Source organism: Columba livia, chromosome 4 (assembly GCF_036013475.1).
Source record: "Columba livia isolate bColLiv1 breed racing homer chromosome 4, bColLiv1.pat.W.v2, whole genome shotgun sequence".
NCBI classification, from domain to species: Eukaryota; Metazoa; Chordata; class Aves; order Columbiformes; family Columbidae; genus Columba; species Columba livia.
The window spans coordinates 57,678,199-57,694,615 of record NC_088605.1 but is presented as its reverse complement, the minus strand read 5'-3'; the positions used below and the strand labels follow the sequence as shown (position 1 = coordinate 57,694,615).

General features: G+C 40.0%; 1 protein-coding gene across 18 annotated transcripts in view; it reads right to left on the bottom strand.

The window, feature by feature from the left end:
• ZNF827 (zinc finger protein 827) overlaps window positions 1–16,417 on the bottom strand; it is a 198,649-nt gene that overhangs the window by 21,953 nt on the left and 160,279 nt on the right. For all 18 annotated transcript variants that reach the window (XR_010472373.1, XR_010472372.1, XR_010472375.1 and 15 more), the window contains one exon: window positions 13,761–13,864. Coding sequence is in view for 14 of the 18 variants with exons in the window: in XM_065061919.1 (XP_064917991.1) it covers window positions 13,761–13,864 (104 nt within the window). In the remaining 4 variants the exon portion in view is untranslated. The remainder of the gene's footprint in view (window positions 1–13,760; window positions 13,865–16,417) is intronic.

Below are 16,417 nucleotides of genomic sequence, written 5' to 3'. Positions count from 1 at the left end.
AATTGCCTAGTTAAAAACTTACATTAGCCTGTGTTTGTAAATTCTGTGCCGGGTAGCTGGAGTTGCAGATTTTAATGAACCCTAAAGCTGCAATAACTTTGCAGTCATTTCTTGAAAATTATTTTCACAACACGTACACCAAGACATCAAGTTGAGGATAACAATGAACAACACCTCTATTCCCCCCAGCTCGTATTATCCACTGTAGTGCTTTAGCATAAAGCGTAAACAGGATCCTCTTTGTGGTAACTTCATTCCTTACACAATAAGAATAGAACAATGTGAAATTCCAGACATATGCAAAGGGCCTGAGCTGTGAATTTACTTGCCAAAGACAAGTAATCATGGAAGAGTCCCTCTAGCGCACTGCACAGGCTCCAGGAGTTCCTCGGTCAGAGTTAACACAGTGAAGGTCACCTACAGTCATGAAACCAAACTGAAGTAATGCAATGTGGTCCAGATGGAAACTGGTTTATTTCACTGAGGGAGTTGAAACGTTGCAATAAAGGGATAGAAAGCACCAAAAATCCATCCCCAAAATGTGTTTTCAAAAGCTTATCTGGTCATTGTCGGCCAAGAGGACAATCATTCCTTTCAGTAGCAAAGGGCCCCATCACCATAACTTTACTTTTTTTGCTTGTCTAGAAATAATAGCTATTGTAAATAAAAAATTAAATTCCGCATCTATCAGCATTTAAAGACTTGATGATGTGCTCTCTGTTGCCTTTGCACAATATATTTTATTTCAATACAATGGTAGAATATCCCTCTGAAAAGAACTTCCTGATAACTCTAAGATGAGCTGTAATGAATTTACATAAGCTCTCCAAGTCACTCCCAATTAGGTGTCCCTCACATTTAGCTCATCCTTTTACACTCCTTGCAACATTTATTTTCGGTGCTACAACATCCAGTCCATACGAGCTTATTAAAGGACAATTTGCTCTTATTGTTAATTTTAAACCACAATTAATTGATTTCCATAATGCGAATAGGTTTCTACTCTTTTAATTTCTTTCCTACAATTCTGCCTAAGACACGCACCCTAAGAAACCCTTTCTAAAATAATTTGTAGACATTGATGCACCTTTAGGACCACTATGGTGTATGTACAAATTTTTCTTTCTTTCTTTTGTTTCTGTCACTGTGCCAATTTCCACTTGCACGTCCAGCAAAGTGAGGGATTTTGTTTCCTAGAGAGAAGGTAAAAACACATTGAGGTCACTTTCGAGAGGCTAACACTAGTAGTCCCCATCCAGAATTCAGATACAAATAAAGACAAATTGGCCTTCAGACTACATTTTTCTTTTCAGCCTCCTGCATCCTTTCTAGTAGCACAAAAGCTGAAACTATAAGCTGGTGCCCAGAAACCTCAGTGGGAGAATGCAAAATAAAGCCCCAAATGCAGACTGAGTCTCTCTTCCTGCACTGACTGAATTAACACAAAAGATTCAAAGCAAGATGAAACTAACTGCAAACATTTGGCCAGATCCACCTTTCCATGTTCTACCAAGCTGCCAGGGAGAGGTATCACCCCTCACAGTACGATGTTGCTGCTGTAAAAGAAAACATTCCTAGTCCTTTTATTGCAGATTCTGCGAGTGATAAACAGTGATTCTGCCATTTCCCTGAAGCCCTTAACTCACTCTTTTTAAGAGCTTCACCTTTCTCCTCTCTCTCTTATCACAAGCACATGCATCTACCTGCAAACCAGCCTCTGTCCTTCTGCACTGCTGTCCCATCCACCTTCTGCTCAGGCTGCATCTGCAGGGCACTCATCAGAACCACGACTGCCCCAAACTCAGCTAAAACACCCAGGAACCAGCAGGGCAAATCTGCACCCTGACTGAAACCGTGCTGTAGAAGAAAAAACAAATACCCTCAGGTTTGCTTAGATTGTTTTTAAACAAGGGGGTTTTTTATTTAGATATAGCTGTCCAAATAACCTGTTGAATTCTGCAGACAAATATTAGGCAGACAAATATTATAGAATTAGGCAGACAAATATTATAGAAGACAGCCTTGTACAAGACAGATAGGTGAGGACTGGGGAGTCCCACGGTAACTCTAAAAAGAAATGTTAGGAATGATGTGTTCCAATTCCTTTTGCAGAGTGAAAAAAACTAATTTTAAGTCCTGTCTTTCTATTTCATGTTGAGCTTGTATTTGGAAAAGTTCCATATTCAGGAAACAGTCTGACTCAATGCTGATGTTCACTTTTACAAAATATTCTGATATTAAGACAGACAAAACAGGATATGAGCCTACAGATGGGTTTGAATATGATGCAGAGTCTAAAACACAGCATGCTGAGCATTTATAAACCAAACACCTCATCCATCAAGTCTCTTTCAAGAGGTTATTTAACTGCCATTATAGCTTTGCTATTGAATTTATATCACAGAATTAGAGCTGGAAGGTACCTCAAGAGGCCATCTTGTCTGTCCCTCGCCTGGAGGCGCACCGGCCACACACCAAATGTACCTGTCAGTCCTGGCAGGTTCTTGTCTAACTTATTTTTTTGAAAACCCTCTCATGACAGATTCCACAGCCTCCTGTGACAGCTGTTCCAGTGCAAAACTACCCCACTGCTAGAAAGGTTTATTTGGTTTTTAAGTTAAATTTTCACTGCTGTTATTTAAGCCTGTTATTCCTTATTCACACAGGCAAGGTTTATTCTTTCTCTCTCAAAGCTGTCGTTTTACATATTTGAATACCATTATCATCTCTCCTCCAGACTAAATAAACACAAATCCTGCAACCCTGATGCACAGCTTGCGTTTTCTAAACCTCTGACCACTGGTGTCCTCCACATTGTTCTTGCATTACAGAGCCCAACATCAGATTCAGAACTCCAACTGCAGAGCCCAACCACCACATGTGCCTTACAGACATTTCCGACCTCTCAGACGGATGTCTGTCCTTTCTACAACACGTACAATGTCAGCTCTACATAGAGTGTGTGACCAAGACTAATCCAGATCCTGCCCTTGCATCGCACCGTCTGGACATTCATCCCTCCCCTTCCTTCGTGGCACTCGTCATTCCCCCAGGCACAGAATTTTGCCCTCACTGAATTGGCTGCTATTTTTCAGACTGTTTTTTCAACTCCTCAAGATAAGAATGAACTCTAATTCTGTCCTCTGAAGTGCTTATGGCACCTCTACACGTGGCATCACTGGGACATTTAATAAACATGCTTTCTCTTCCATCATCCACAACATCAATGAAAGGACTGAATAACACCAGAGCAGGCACAGACCCTTGCAGAACCGCACTTGGTCCCCGCAGTTTGACGGATACACTCAACCCTGTAATTAAAGTTTCACCTACATGTTGTGGAAAGCAGCACCAAAAGCCTCACTCAACTCAAGCGCTCAAGTTTGTTTAAAGACTGGGCAACAATTGTTATTAAGCTTCTTTCCATACAAACCTCAAAGTTTGTTAAAGTTGTCCTTCCTGAAGCCAACTGTTGCTATTTTGCTCTCTTCCCTTCTTCCTTTCCCCCAAAAAAACCCATATTGTATCATTTCATGGTCATTCTTCACCAAGTTGCCTTCTGTCACCTGCATCTAAACACAGGTCCCAAGAACCTGCTGGCCAGCCTTGTGTTGTCCTGAATTCACTTGCCAGCAGAAGACAAGGTAAGCAAAAGTCCACATGTCTGATTCTGTACTTTGGACAAGTGTAGCTGCTCAGGAAGCCCTTCTCAAATTTGACCTCCAGTTGTGTTATACATTTATTTTAAAATAATGATAGCAATAATTATTTTAATTTTTTAAAAAATCACTTGATGTTGAATAACTGTTAGAGACTCAGAAAACTTGTCAAAAAAAAAAGAGATGCCAAAACCAGCTCTGTTTGAAAGGGTAAAAACCCCAGTTGATAAATTTTATCTTTTCATGTGGGACGAAACTGTTACCTTTGGCCATTTTGCTTTGGATTTGATGCTGGTGATATTTCTTAACAGCTTCTGGTTTGCTGGGTTTAATGAATGGCGTCTAGTTCAGGTTTATTCTGAATTAAACCAGAAGGTACTTGTTTTGAGTGAAATAACTTTGCTCCTCTGTCCTTTACCATGAGGTTGATCCTGCTTTAGGAGGAACAAACAGAAAAGGGAAATGAAATACAAATAAATATTTTTGCCTATATGAGAAGACTGCACAGCACTAGAGGGAAAAAAAGTTGCGCTGTTGTGGCAGAATGCAAACCCCCCTCTCTCCCGCTCCCTCCTTCAGTATGGAAGGAGGAGGCACATCTCCCTCTCTCTGCTACTTGAGGCTAACAGCTTCTTTTGTTTGGCCCCAGAGGCCCTGGCCAGAGCCATTAGGAGAAGGGAGTGCCGAGGCACACTGAGCCGCTGGGCGCCTGCGGCCAGTGTGGGGGATGTTTGGAGGCTTCAGGGGCACCCCACAGCCAGTGTGGGGGTGCAGAGAAGCTTCTAGAATGCCTACAGTCAGATCTGATCAGCCAATAAAAAACGGGACCCTCGTCAAGACTCTGCCCATTGTGTGGGTCTCTTGGAGCACCAGCAAGATGCTGCCGCCGAGAGCCCCCCTGCCCGGGATGGGGACTCCGCTTGCCGTGCCGCCACGGAAGTAAGTTAATTCTCACAGGATTGCGAGTATATTTATACTTTTTGTGCACATATGCACGTGTAACTTTCCGTGCTCCATATGAGCGCGTGTGAAATTAATCCTCGCACAATCGCGGGTGTATTTTCCTTCCGTGCACATATGCACGTGTAACTTTCCGTGCACATTTGCACGTGTACTTTAAATTATTTCCTCGCACAATCGCGGGTGTATTTTCCTTCCGTGCACATATGCACGTGTAGCTTTCTGTGCACATTTGCACACGTACTTTAAATTATTTCCTCACACAATCGTGAGTGTATTTTCCTTCCATGCACATTTGCACGTGTAAGTAAATTAACCCTCGCAGGATTGCGAGTGTATTATAAATTTACCCTCACGGCATCGCTAGTGTATACTTTCCGTACTCACTACGAGTACGTGTATCTCTTTAAAAATAATTCCGCACCATGTTTAGGCAAGTGTGTACTTCTCCGGGACTGGGGGACGGCTCCGGCATTGTTTTGGTGAAGCCACGTGTGTGCACCCTGTGGACCGCCTGTGGTGTTAGTTGCTGCCCCTTAATAATTTTCCTCAACTGATATCCGAACCTTTATTTAAGTCATTTTTGGAGTGCTAAAACCCTGTTTCTCATCAGTTTAATAAAAGTTGTTTTTGGACCTTGTTGTCCCTTAAATTAACCCACAGGGTGCCTCCATGACAGCTGTATAAAGGCAGCCTGTAATGGAACAAGGATCACACATTTTCAGATAGATGTCAGGTGCCTTTTAAGGCAGCCATCAGACATGAACCTGAATGTGTATCTTTATGTTTGTCCATTTTGATTAACACCTTTCATCATAAAGGCACTGTAAATAATTTGCAAAATAATCAGTGCAGTGACTTCACGAGGAAAAGACGTGAACTCTGTACACCCATAACAATTCATGCGTCCTGCTATTTAGCATGTGTTGTATTGAGGGAGGGACTGGCCCATTCTCTAGGAGTTTCTTGTGTTCCTCAGAAGGATCTGATCACATTCCCCTTAGTAGTGTGAATGGCCAGTGAATACTGATTGCTGAGAAAAAATTTAAAATGTACACATATGCACATGCTACACACTTCACTTGTCCTATTTTAGCCAAAGAACACACCATGCATGTTTGAGCAAGAAATGGCTTGTTCTGCATAATAGTATTTTCAGCTCTGAAAGGAAGTTTGTTATGAACACTGTGATGGCTGATTAGGACAGAGTCGCTATTACTGTATCACAGATTCGCAACACACATGCACTAGATGCAAACCTGTTTGGTACCAGGCCCAGGAAAAGCTGCAAGGGAAATATAATGCTGTAATCGGTTGCAGCTGGGTTGATTAAAATCCCATGAAACGAACCAGAACTTTGGAACCCTCTGCTTGATGACTGTAGTGCAAAGCAGTTGTCAAGGCTGCACCCAGGCAGATCATCTTGGGAATCTGAAGACAGGATGTGACAGATAAAAAGACATGCTGGAGCCAGAACCACTGTCACACAGTTTAGCACTGAATTATGTTGAACAAATTCTGCAAAATCTGTCTTCCTTTGGAGAACTAAGCCAAGCACAGCCCACTTCTATAGCAGTCCAACTATCTCACTTTCCCAGAATCACTTTCCACAACTTGCCAGTTATCTGTCTCTTGCTATCAGACTTCAGAGAGCAACGATGACAGCTGACAGTCCCTAGCCTTCTCCAGAGTGCAAAGGCAAAGAGTGTACACCATTCACTGTGTACCCAAACTACATTCTTTTTGTATGAAGATTATAGTAAAATACATAGTAGAGGTAAGGAACTAAAATCAGCTACTCAGATCAACCTGCCACTCTGTCACAAATATTCCCCTACCATCTATGAAGCTGTCATACAGGTTGGATTTGTTAGAGGATCTCTCCAGTATTCATATTATGTGCATCTGCACAGATTTTTACACAAACGCACACATGCACACACATACACAAAAAGAAGGGTAGTTGGTTGAGTCTTACCTCAGACAGGTGCCGGAAGAGGAATAAAATTAAATGGGTGCTGTTGAGGACCAAGAGAGCCAGACTTTGCAAGGCTTAGTGAGTGCCTGCTATGGTGCTCTCCAGACAGCAATGACAGCAGTGTGGCATCCACCTACAGCTTTGCTTTCAGCAAGCACATTTCACAAAAATACTGAGATCAAAATGAACAACAGGACCAAGTGCCAGCTGGAGCATGCCTTGTGCTGTGAACAAAGTGCCACTCTACACTTCACCCTGCCAGGAAGCCAACAGGGGTCAGGCACTCCCATCATCAAGAAACTGAAGGGGATATCTAATGCCCTGTGTGGGCAGAGCTCATAACTCAGGCCAAAACTGAAAGCAAAAGAAATTACCATAAGCACTAATAATGGGATAAAGCAGGGGAAAAATGCACTATATAGGCCAATTTGTGTGCACACGCCCTCCCTATGCAATAAAAACTGCTGTTCCATCTCACACGGACAGAAACCGCTGCCAGGATCTTGAAATATTCTTTTAGATTTTCAAAGAAGTCTAGAGGCCAGCAAATATGATTAAAAGATTGGAGCATCTGTCATACAAAGAGCCTGAGAGAGCTGGGACTGTTCAGCCTGGAGAAGGCTCGGTGGGATCTTTCCAATAAATACCCAATGGGGGGAATAAGAAGATGAAGACAGGCTCTTCTCAGTGATGCCCAGTGGAGAGGAGGCAAGGGCACAAACTACAACACAGGAAATTCCACTTAAATACAAGAAAACACTTTTTTACTGTGAGCATGGTCAAACACTGGCACAGGTTGGCCAGAGAGTCTCCATCCCTGGAGATATCCAAAACCTGACTGAACACAGCCTTGAGCAACAAGCTGACTGCTCTGAGCCAGGGGTTGGTACTAGGCTTCCTACCTCAACCATTCTGTGATTCTCTCAAAAATAAGAATCCACAGGTTCTGCTGCTGTTAATGAATTAGAAATCAATTGCTTGTAATTGTGCTCCTAAACCCTGTCTTTCCTTTACAAATTCTAATACTTAGGACTGTGAAGAAAGCCTTCCTAAAGTAAACAGAGGATTACCCACAATGTGAAATTAGAGACTTTTTGGCAGATATAAGCGAACAACACCCACCACCTTCTTAAGAAGGTGTAAATTGTTCTGTCTCCAGGGTTTCATAGCTGGGAAGCTATACAAGGGCAATTTAAATGCCAACAATTCATTGCTGATGACTTAGCAGAAATTTTCAGGGCTTGTCCATTCCATCGTCCCCTAAGGACATTTTTCCAGGGTGACAAAGTGCCAACAGCAGAGAACTCAAACTCTCAGGGTGTCCCTTCATTTCTGCAGTGCAGTTACAGTGGTCTTGGGGACAACATAAGGTTAGTATAAAAATAGAAGTCTGGCAGTAGGCTGAAAGAGACAAAAGAGGAAAACTGTCACTGGCAACTTGTGAAGGAATGGAAACTATAGTCAGATTTACTCTAACCTCATATTCAAATTATTGAAGTTCTGACTTTCTTAACTAACCTACTGATGACCCAAAATTCAGCTGGTTGCTGCAGATGGTTGCAGAAGTTCAGTTCACTGCAGAGAACAGGAGACCAGAATCACAGTGCAAATACTGCCAGAGAATACTATATATGAATGAATGAATGAATGTCTGCAGGTTGGACCAAAAGAGCCCTTACGATCTACTTTCTAGATGCTTTAAGTCACATATGAAAAAATTACAACATTGAGACGTGTATTAACCTTAAAGTGTCTTTAAAAAGGGATTGGGAAGGAAGATACACGCAAAATACTACTTCATACTAAAGAATGTGGTATCTGTGCAACATGAACAGCTTGATTATTTACCACGTTCAAGCTAAAACTCTAAGCCCTCAGGAGATATTTTTCAACTACAGTCACAGAAGAAAGTAAACAAGGTAAGTGTGGCCACAGCCACGTCAATCTCACACAAATGCTGAATTTTCACACAGCTGAAAGATATGGCCTTGCCTTCACCCTGCTCACATCCCAACACTCCCACTAACTATTAGGGAAAAAAAATAAAATATATATATATATATATATATATATATATATAAGTTCACTACTTCCCCTGCTCTGGCTTCCCATGTGGGCACACAAATGTTAGTACTGCTCTGCTGGAGAACCTGCGAAGATGTGGCCCAGGGAGCAGCCAGTTTCCCCTTTAAGTGTATTAAAGTTACAGTGGAATTACTACTTTAGAGAAAAGAAGGAGGGTGTGAGTATGAACAGCAACAGGAGAAACATGTACATCTACTGAAGAGTCCTGAAGTTCCAAACATACGGGAAACTTTGTTATGCCTGTTTACCTTAGTTTAATAACCATAAATATGGGATAATGCCACTAATTACATCATCAATAAAAATACAACTGACAGAAGCTAAATCTAAAATTATTGCACAACGTTTCAAGTTTTCTACTGAACTAAGTATCATGCTATTGATTCAATACTGATTTCTGGACTTTTCTGAAGAGGAAGCGTGGCCCATTGGTCATCTTACAGGTCAGTAAAGAGCATGGAGACACAGTGACAGAAAAGGCTCTGATGCAGTTGCAAAAAGATACTTGAGGACAGAAGCCTTCTTGGCTTTATTTCATTGGTAAATTTAGCACTGGCACCAACGGACAAAGTTAAAAAAGACAGGGCTACAACCTCCCAAAACCTACATCCTCCTGTTCCAAAAGTCTATTTTAGCCACGTGAAATTCACTTACCACAATTGAAACCACAGTTTTACAAAAAATAATAAATTTTCATTAAAAGATAGATTTTTAAAAAATTTATTTAATCAGCTATAGATGAGAGTGTTTCAGTATTTGGTACTGTCAGTGTAAATGAAGGAGAATACCAGGACCCTGGTGAATAGAAGGGAAAATACTGAAATATTATTATACTACACACAGATACACATGAAGAAAAAATACTCCCAAAAACCCACGGCTGGAGTCTTCGTCAATAGTAATGAACTGAGCAGAAAATGAATAGTGAAGATCGCTCATCTGGATTTCATGAAAGCAGAATGAGTCAGTGAGGTAGTGGAGAACTATTAAAACACATTAAAGATTGGCTAAGGGTCAGGAACACCAGTTTTTAATTCATCTAGAGATCTGGACTGAACTAAATATTCTGAAATAAAACTAAACTCTATTCTGTCAAAAAAAGAGTCTTATAAACAGGAGATATAAATGGCCTTTTAAAGTGACTGCAATAGAAATTTTCATTTCTTCTCCCTACCTTTAGCTAGGCCAAAAAAGGTCATTTTTCTATTCTTATAGGGGAAAGCTTAAATTATTGATTTTTTTTGATATGACTTTGTATTAAATATGACTTTGATACTATGGTAATTTTTGAGTGAAGTGTGTTCGATTGATGTGGACATCAACACTTATTTCAATTTTTGAGGAAAAAATGAGCTTATTTGGACAGTGATAGTAGAACAGAAAAGTCTAATGTAATGACAATTAACTTTGTATAGTTATTAATATACAAAATACCTTAAAAAGGAAGGGAAGTAGTCCCCCAAATCTATCCAACACTTGGAAATACTATAGGATGTACTCTAGTATAGGAAACTACTTCCTTCCTTCCTCAGAATATCAAGAATTCACCATAGAGTTACCACAACTTCTGTGGCGCTGTTGAACCTCCTTTCTGACAGTTATTGGAGATTTTATTGCCATTTCCTTGAAAAGACTTAAAAGCTGCTGCATGAGAATCACTTCTATTGTGATCTTGCTGCTGATCAGGATTACTTCACCTTTATTTCAGGCCAAATCCATCACTATATTTTTTTTTCTCTCCAGTAAATGCCCTGATCAGTCCACTGCTCTCACACATCTTTTAATAGGTCTTTCCTAATTATTTCGTACTCCTTGGGGATCTTATATACTCAATGCCCTACAAAAAGTGTTCTTCGTCTTAAATACCTGATCTTGCAATTTTCATATAAACTGGCTATGAAAAGAACTGAAATGGTTTGTGCTGAGGGGGTCACTAAGCTGAAGTCTCATGGCCTGAACTTTGGACCAACCGGACTTAAAAATCCTCTTAACTAGCTTCAACAAAAAAAAAAAAAACAAAAAACAAAACAACCCTCAACACTGCATTAATGAAAACAATATCATCAATATGCAGAAATTTCAGAGTATTAAAGAGATAATCTTGAGAGCTAGGGTAACAAATGAAACCATTCAAATTAGAAAGTGGGAACAAGAATTTCTGTTGCATGCTGAAATGATCAGCTGAAATTGTAAATGGAAAGAAAAAAATGCTACTATTTGATTACCAGATGAAGAGAGAGTCATCAGCATGGTGTAGTTACAAAGACTGGGATTAATCAGGAGAGGCATTTCCAATATACATACAGAAGACAGCATGCCACTGAAAATGTCATTGGTAAGACTTCCTGTAAAACAGCATATATAGTTCTGACAGATGGTGAACATCACAAGGGAGATGAATTATCAAAGCTAAAGAACACCATCAGTGAAACAACAAAAGTAGAACTTGCTGTAAATAAATTCAGGCTGAAAAGAGAGTAGTCCCAGCCCTTCCAAGAGGTGAGCTTCTGAAACAGCGTCTTCATACACATAATAAGCACAACAGACTTAAGGTGGATCTTGATAAATTAATGAATGATATTACATAATATTGTTACTTATTATAGAAAAGAATCAAACTTGACACATGGGATATATTACTGTCCTGTGTTCCCGTCACTTTTCCCGATTTCTCTGCAGCTAGTGTGCCAAAAAGTCTGCAGACAGAAATTTGGCAGGAGTCTGGGGATACAACCACCCACACTGGTGCTCTCCTGGAAAGAAGCACTATGTACACTGGGTTCCACCACGGCCACCCAGACCAACTGGCAGCAAAGGCTTCCTTGGGCCATCCCGCCTGCCTGAGCCAAGCCTGGTTGCACAGAACCAGCACAGAACAGCAGCTTGGACTCCACGTGTTTCCATCAGCCTCTGCTAGCCATGGGGACAGGGGCATGGAGCCACATTTTTGGACAGAGGTACTGCTTAATGAACACTCTTGGCCATTAGTAGTTAATCCACTTGGATTTTAGTTGATGACTTGAAGATTCAACACCAGACTGGGAATTTCCTGTCATTTTCTTATGCTGTTCTAATTCTTACTATCCTGCTTCAGGGATGAAGTAAACCACAACAAATCTCAAGTGAAGGCACATGTACCATTTATCCATGGGACACCACATACACATTTCCACAGCATTTTCTGTTACATCCTGTTGGCCTTTACAATGGTTTGTTACTGTTCCTTTATGCTACTCCCTACAGGGATGAAGTTTCTTCTGAGCTATCCATAGCACTACATAGACTATTTCCTCTTACAAGGCTAAAACTAGTAGGAAATCTACCTGTGGGTATTCTGCTGTTCTTTTACATGAATATCGTATTTGTAACTGATTAAAAATTTAAATCACATTCCTGGTGCTACTGTGAAGTTGCTCTTCAGGTCCAAGAATGTATTGTGAAGCTGAGAAAAATCAACATATTTGGAATGATAGGGTTGTTCCAAAAATAAAAATGAAGCAGAAACTGGCATTTTTGTTTTTCAGTATACATGCTGCTATTACATATCAGTCTCATAATCACAGAGCAATACGTATTATACTACACAGACCTATCAAAGTAATGCTTATATTCCATAGGGTGGAATATGGAGCAGCATAAACATACAAAATTCCATTCTTCAGAAGCCATTCTAACACTCCAGGATGTCCTCACCAACTAGATCCTTTATACCTTTTAAGCAGAAGATTAACCGTGTCACCAAAACCCATGAGCAGTTTTAGTGGTCTCACTTAAAATGAAGTCTTACAGAGAATCAAGATTCTTATGCATTCATCTCGGTATGATGTAAGAGTATTGCTGCTAGAGGCCGTGTCCTTTGAGGTATCGAGCACTGCCTGAGGAGTCCAAGAGTTCTCATCTTTCATCTGGGCACATGAATATTCCATGTTATGCCAAGGTCAAAAAGCCAGGACTGAAGTGCTAACCTGGTTTACATTTTAATACTTAAAAGCACCACATCAGATCTGGTTCTCCTCATCCTGAGTTACAAAATCCACTGCTTCCTGGCAAAAGTGTGGCTGGGAGTAGTCTGAAGACCCTTGTCCTTATGCTGCAAAAGTTTTTCTTCTTCCTACCATGCATGTTTACCCCTAGACAACATCTAGCTCAACCTCCTCTGCCACTTCACAAGTTGTCAAGTGACTATTCAAGTATTTAAAAAAAATGAAGGGTCTGTTAAGCTGTAAATTAAACGACAGTCTATAGCTGAAAATTAGCAGTAATGTGCCCAAAACTTTATTGATTGCTAAGAAAAGGTGAATAACCCCCACTACGAATGGCTGTGTAATTACTGACCTTTAGAAGCCAAGAGCTATTAATTTAAGACCAGATAGCAATGAACTAGCAAATGAGTTATTTTGCAACAAGACAGTAAAGGCATGTCTTGAGTTTTTTCATGTGTTCTGTGCCACCTTAAATAGTATTGTTACGTGCCTATATTTTCCAGTTTAATATAGAATATTACCCAAACTACATTTAGACATAAAACGGCTGTCAACTAGCTCAGAAGATCTCTGGGAATGTACCCAGAGATATTGAGGCCTTTTAATATGCTTTTAAGAACTCCACATCTTTCCAAAAAGGTTTCTAAGTTACTGTTAAAGGCAGGAAAATTGCATTGCCACGCTCAGCCACTCTGACACACGTACTGCAAATATTTCGTCTGTTCTCAGAGAGATGGAGATGGCCAGTAACAGGAGAATCGCAGACAGTAATCAAACATTGGTAAAACTCCTATACTTATGTGGGACACACACAAACCCCCCTCACTTCTGTTAATACCACTGAGTTTAATCTCTTACAGACTCTTGTACAATTCAAGGAAGTAGTAGTCTAAAGACTATTAATACAAATGCTTCTGCAATATTTAACTTTTTTCTTTTTCTGCTTAATAATAAGCACTTACAGTGATGAGAGAGAGTTGCCTTTTGAGGAAGCAAAATATACTTTAAGAGCATTGGTCAGGTGGTAGAGTTGACAGTAAGAAAATGTTTAAAATATATATTAACTGGCAGTAATGATAGAAAAAGGTATCCGACCTGGTGCAGGTGTTCTTCCATGAAGAGTAGTTTCATTAGGCAGGAGATCTTTTGAGTTGGAAGTGAACGGTGATTGTCTAAATGTGTCTTCAGAAAAGAAAGGGCTATAGGAAAAATAAGATGTCTTTTTGTAAACAAAAGAGCACTTAATGGAAGAGGTAAATATGATTTTTGACCTTAATATTATTTTGATCTTAATATTATAACAAACACCATCTTGTTAAAAAGCCCCATTTCATTTACAGAATTCATGCTGAAAGATATGCAGATTGTGAGGCAAGGGGTGGAGTAGAGGCAGGCTTTGGTAAAATTGCAAATGAGAGTGAAATCTGAAGTCCTCCCAATAGGCTTTTAAACTACATGTCTACATCTGAGATTTTCTATAGCACAATACAATCATATATCATTCTTATCATTACAAAATCAATGCTTCAAAAATTTGTATTCTACTGTCGTATGTGGAGAGGGCAATCAGGAAATGTGGTGATTATTTAATAATCTGAGGTATATAATAATTATTTTAAAACTTAAACTTTTGAAATTTTAGGTTAAGATACTGAATAGTTCACTTTTGATATGACATTCCATGAATGAAGATAACTCCATGAGTTTGATTTTTAAAGCAAAAACCAATTAATATAAGCTAAATGAATGGTTACTTTGCAAAGAGTATTAAGGACAAAAATTATCAGGTACTTGACTCCAAAATGCATAGCATGCTTTTGTTTTAATTAACAGGCAGTAAAAAGTCAATTTCAATAGTGAATTGACATTTCTGTCAAAGTATTTTGTGTTCTGCTCAATTAAAGATCATAACAGAAACAAGAATTCATTGCCTACAGTACAGACAGACATCAGTTAAGAGGTACATCAGGAAATTCAAAATGGAAAAGGATGGTCCTTCTTCAAAAACTGTTTTCTAAGCTAGTGTATTCCATCTGAATGCAAACTTTCGATTTCTTCTAGACAAAATGAGATTCTCACACTAAGAATCCTTAACAGGCTGATTTACACTAGCTGTTTTCATGGTGCAGGACAGGAGGCTAGCTTGTTTCTGCAGCTTGTTCTTATTCAGTAATAAAATCCAATAATCCTTTCAGGGTAAGGAACGTAGTATAAGGTCCTACAAAGCACTGTACAGTGAGTAGTTCAGACCCAGAAAGCATGTGCCGGCAGCACCAACCAAGTTGACCCTACCAGTCCAGATACACACGGTGTCAATCTAAACAGTGGCATTTGCGTATTTTTCCCCCTCATACAGTCTTTCTGTAGAGAGTGAACAAGGTGTTCTCCACTGAGTCACTTCTATTCTTAGTCACGTTTCTTCTGCCTTTGGGAAACTTGTTGATAATTAGTTAACTTGATCATGTAACACGTTTGGCAATCACATTATTTACTTTCTCATTAAGTTTTTTGGCCATTATTGATTTTGTGCTGCACCATGTGTGACAGTTAATGGGATATTTTGGTGTTTCTACACAAGTTTGAACATAAACACAGTCAACATTAGGTTGTGCTGGAGAGTAAGGCATGAAGATGCCCCAAACCTGAACAGTTCAGTGTATGCAGATAGCTGAGCAATGCATAATAATCAATAAAACAAATGATCAGGATAAAGCCAAACATCTCCAGCCCACATGTGCAAAACTTAACTTTTCCCAAGACTCACACGCCCACTCAGGAGTGACATAACATAAAACAGACTGACGCTGTGTAAAAATACGGCATCATTTATTGCAACATTCCTCTTACTGGTTTAATGATTTGAAAGAAAAACACCAATAAAAAAGCTTTATTACTGTTGTAACTCTTCAAAATCTTGTAATCCACTCTGGTTTCCATGTCAGCCTGCCTGCCTGTGTCTTAGATTGAGTCACTGAGACACTGTTCACTGCTGGTTCTAAGCAAAAGGGATGATGCAGAGCTCATCTATTTCAGGCTAGGCCATATGTCATGAGCAGGTGGTTGCTGAAGATTGCACTGTGTTATGTCCCAAGGATTTCCCTCTCCATCATTGGCCTCCAGTGAATTACAGAACCTTCGTTAGACACCTCTTTTCTGCCTTCCTCTAGAATGGCAGCTGAGTCTCTTCAGTGTTGGCCTTATTATTAGTTTTATTTCAGCTGATATGTCCTCCAATTTCCAGTGCCATGTACGGAGGGAAGAGCTCCTTGTTTGGGGTTTTCTGGTTTTGGTTTGTTTGTTTGTTGTTTTGTTTTGTTTGGGGTTTTTTTTAGGCTGAACTTTTCCAGTTTTATGGCTACGCAGTTCTCTAGATGAAAGAAACTTATCTTGGCATCTTATGCTCCTGTACTCACTTCCAGATCATTTGCTTCTCCACTTGCTGTCTTCATATCACAGATGGCAGGCTCTACCGTCTCACTTAGCCATTGAACTGTGAGGAATCCTTGCCAGTTTTGGCTGCTTAAGCAAAGTCATATGGAAGTATATGCTCACAAAGTCCAGGAATACTCACAGGAGGAATAGCAACAGACAGGCAACAGTTGGAAATGTTAATATGGAATCAGGCAGCAAAAAGTGCTACTGTACCCTACCTTGCTGGGGCTTTGCTGATTTAAGATTCTCACTAATGACACAACTTATTCTCTGTGCTCCCCAGCCACTCACAGGTGGACAACACTGACTTCACCTTGGAA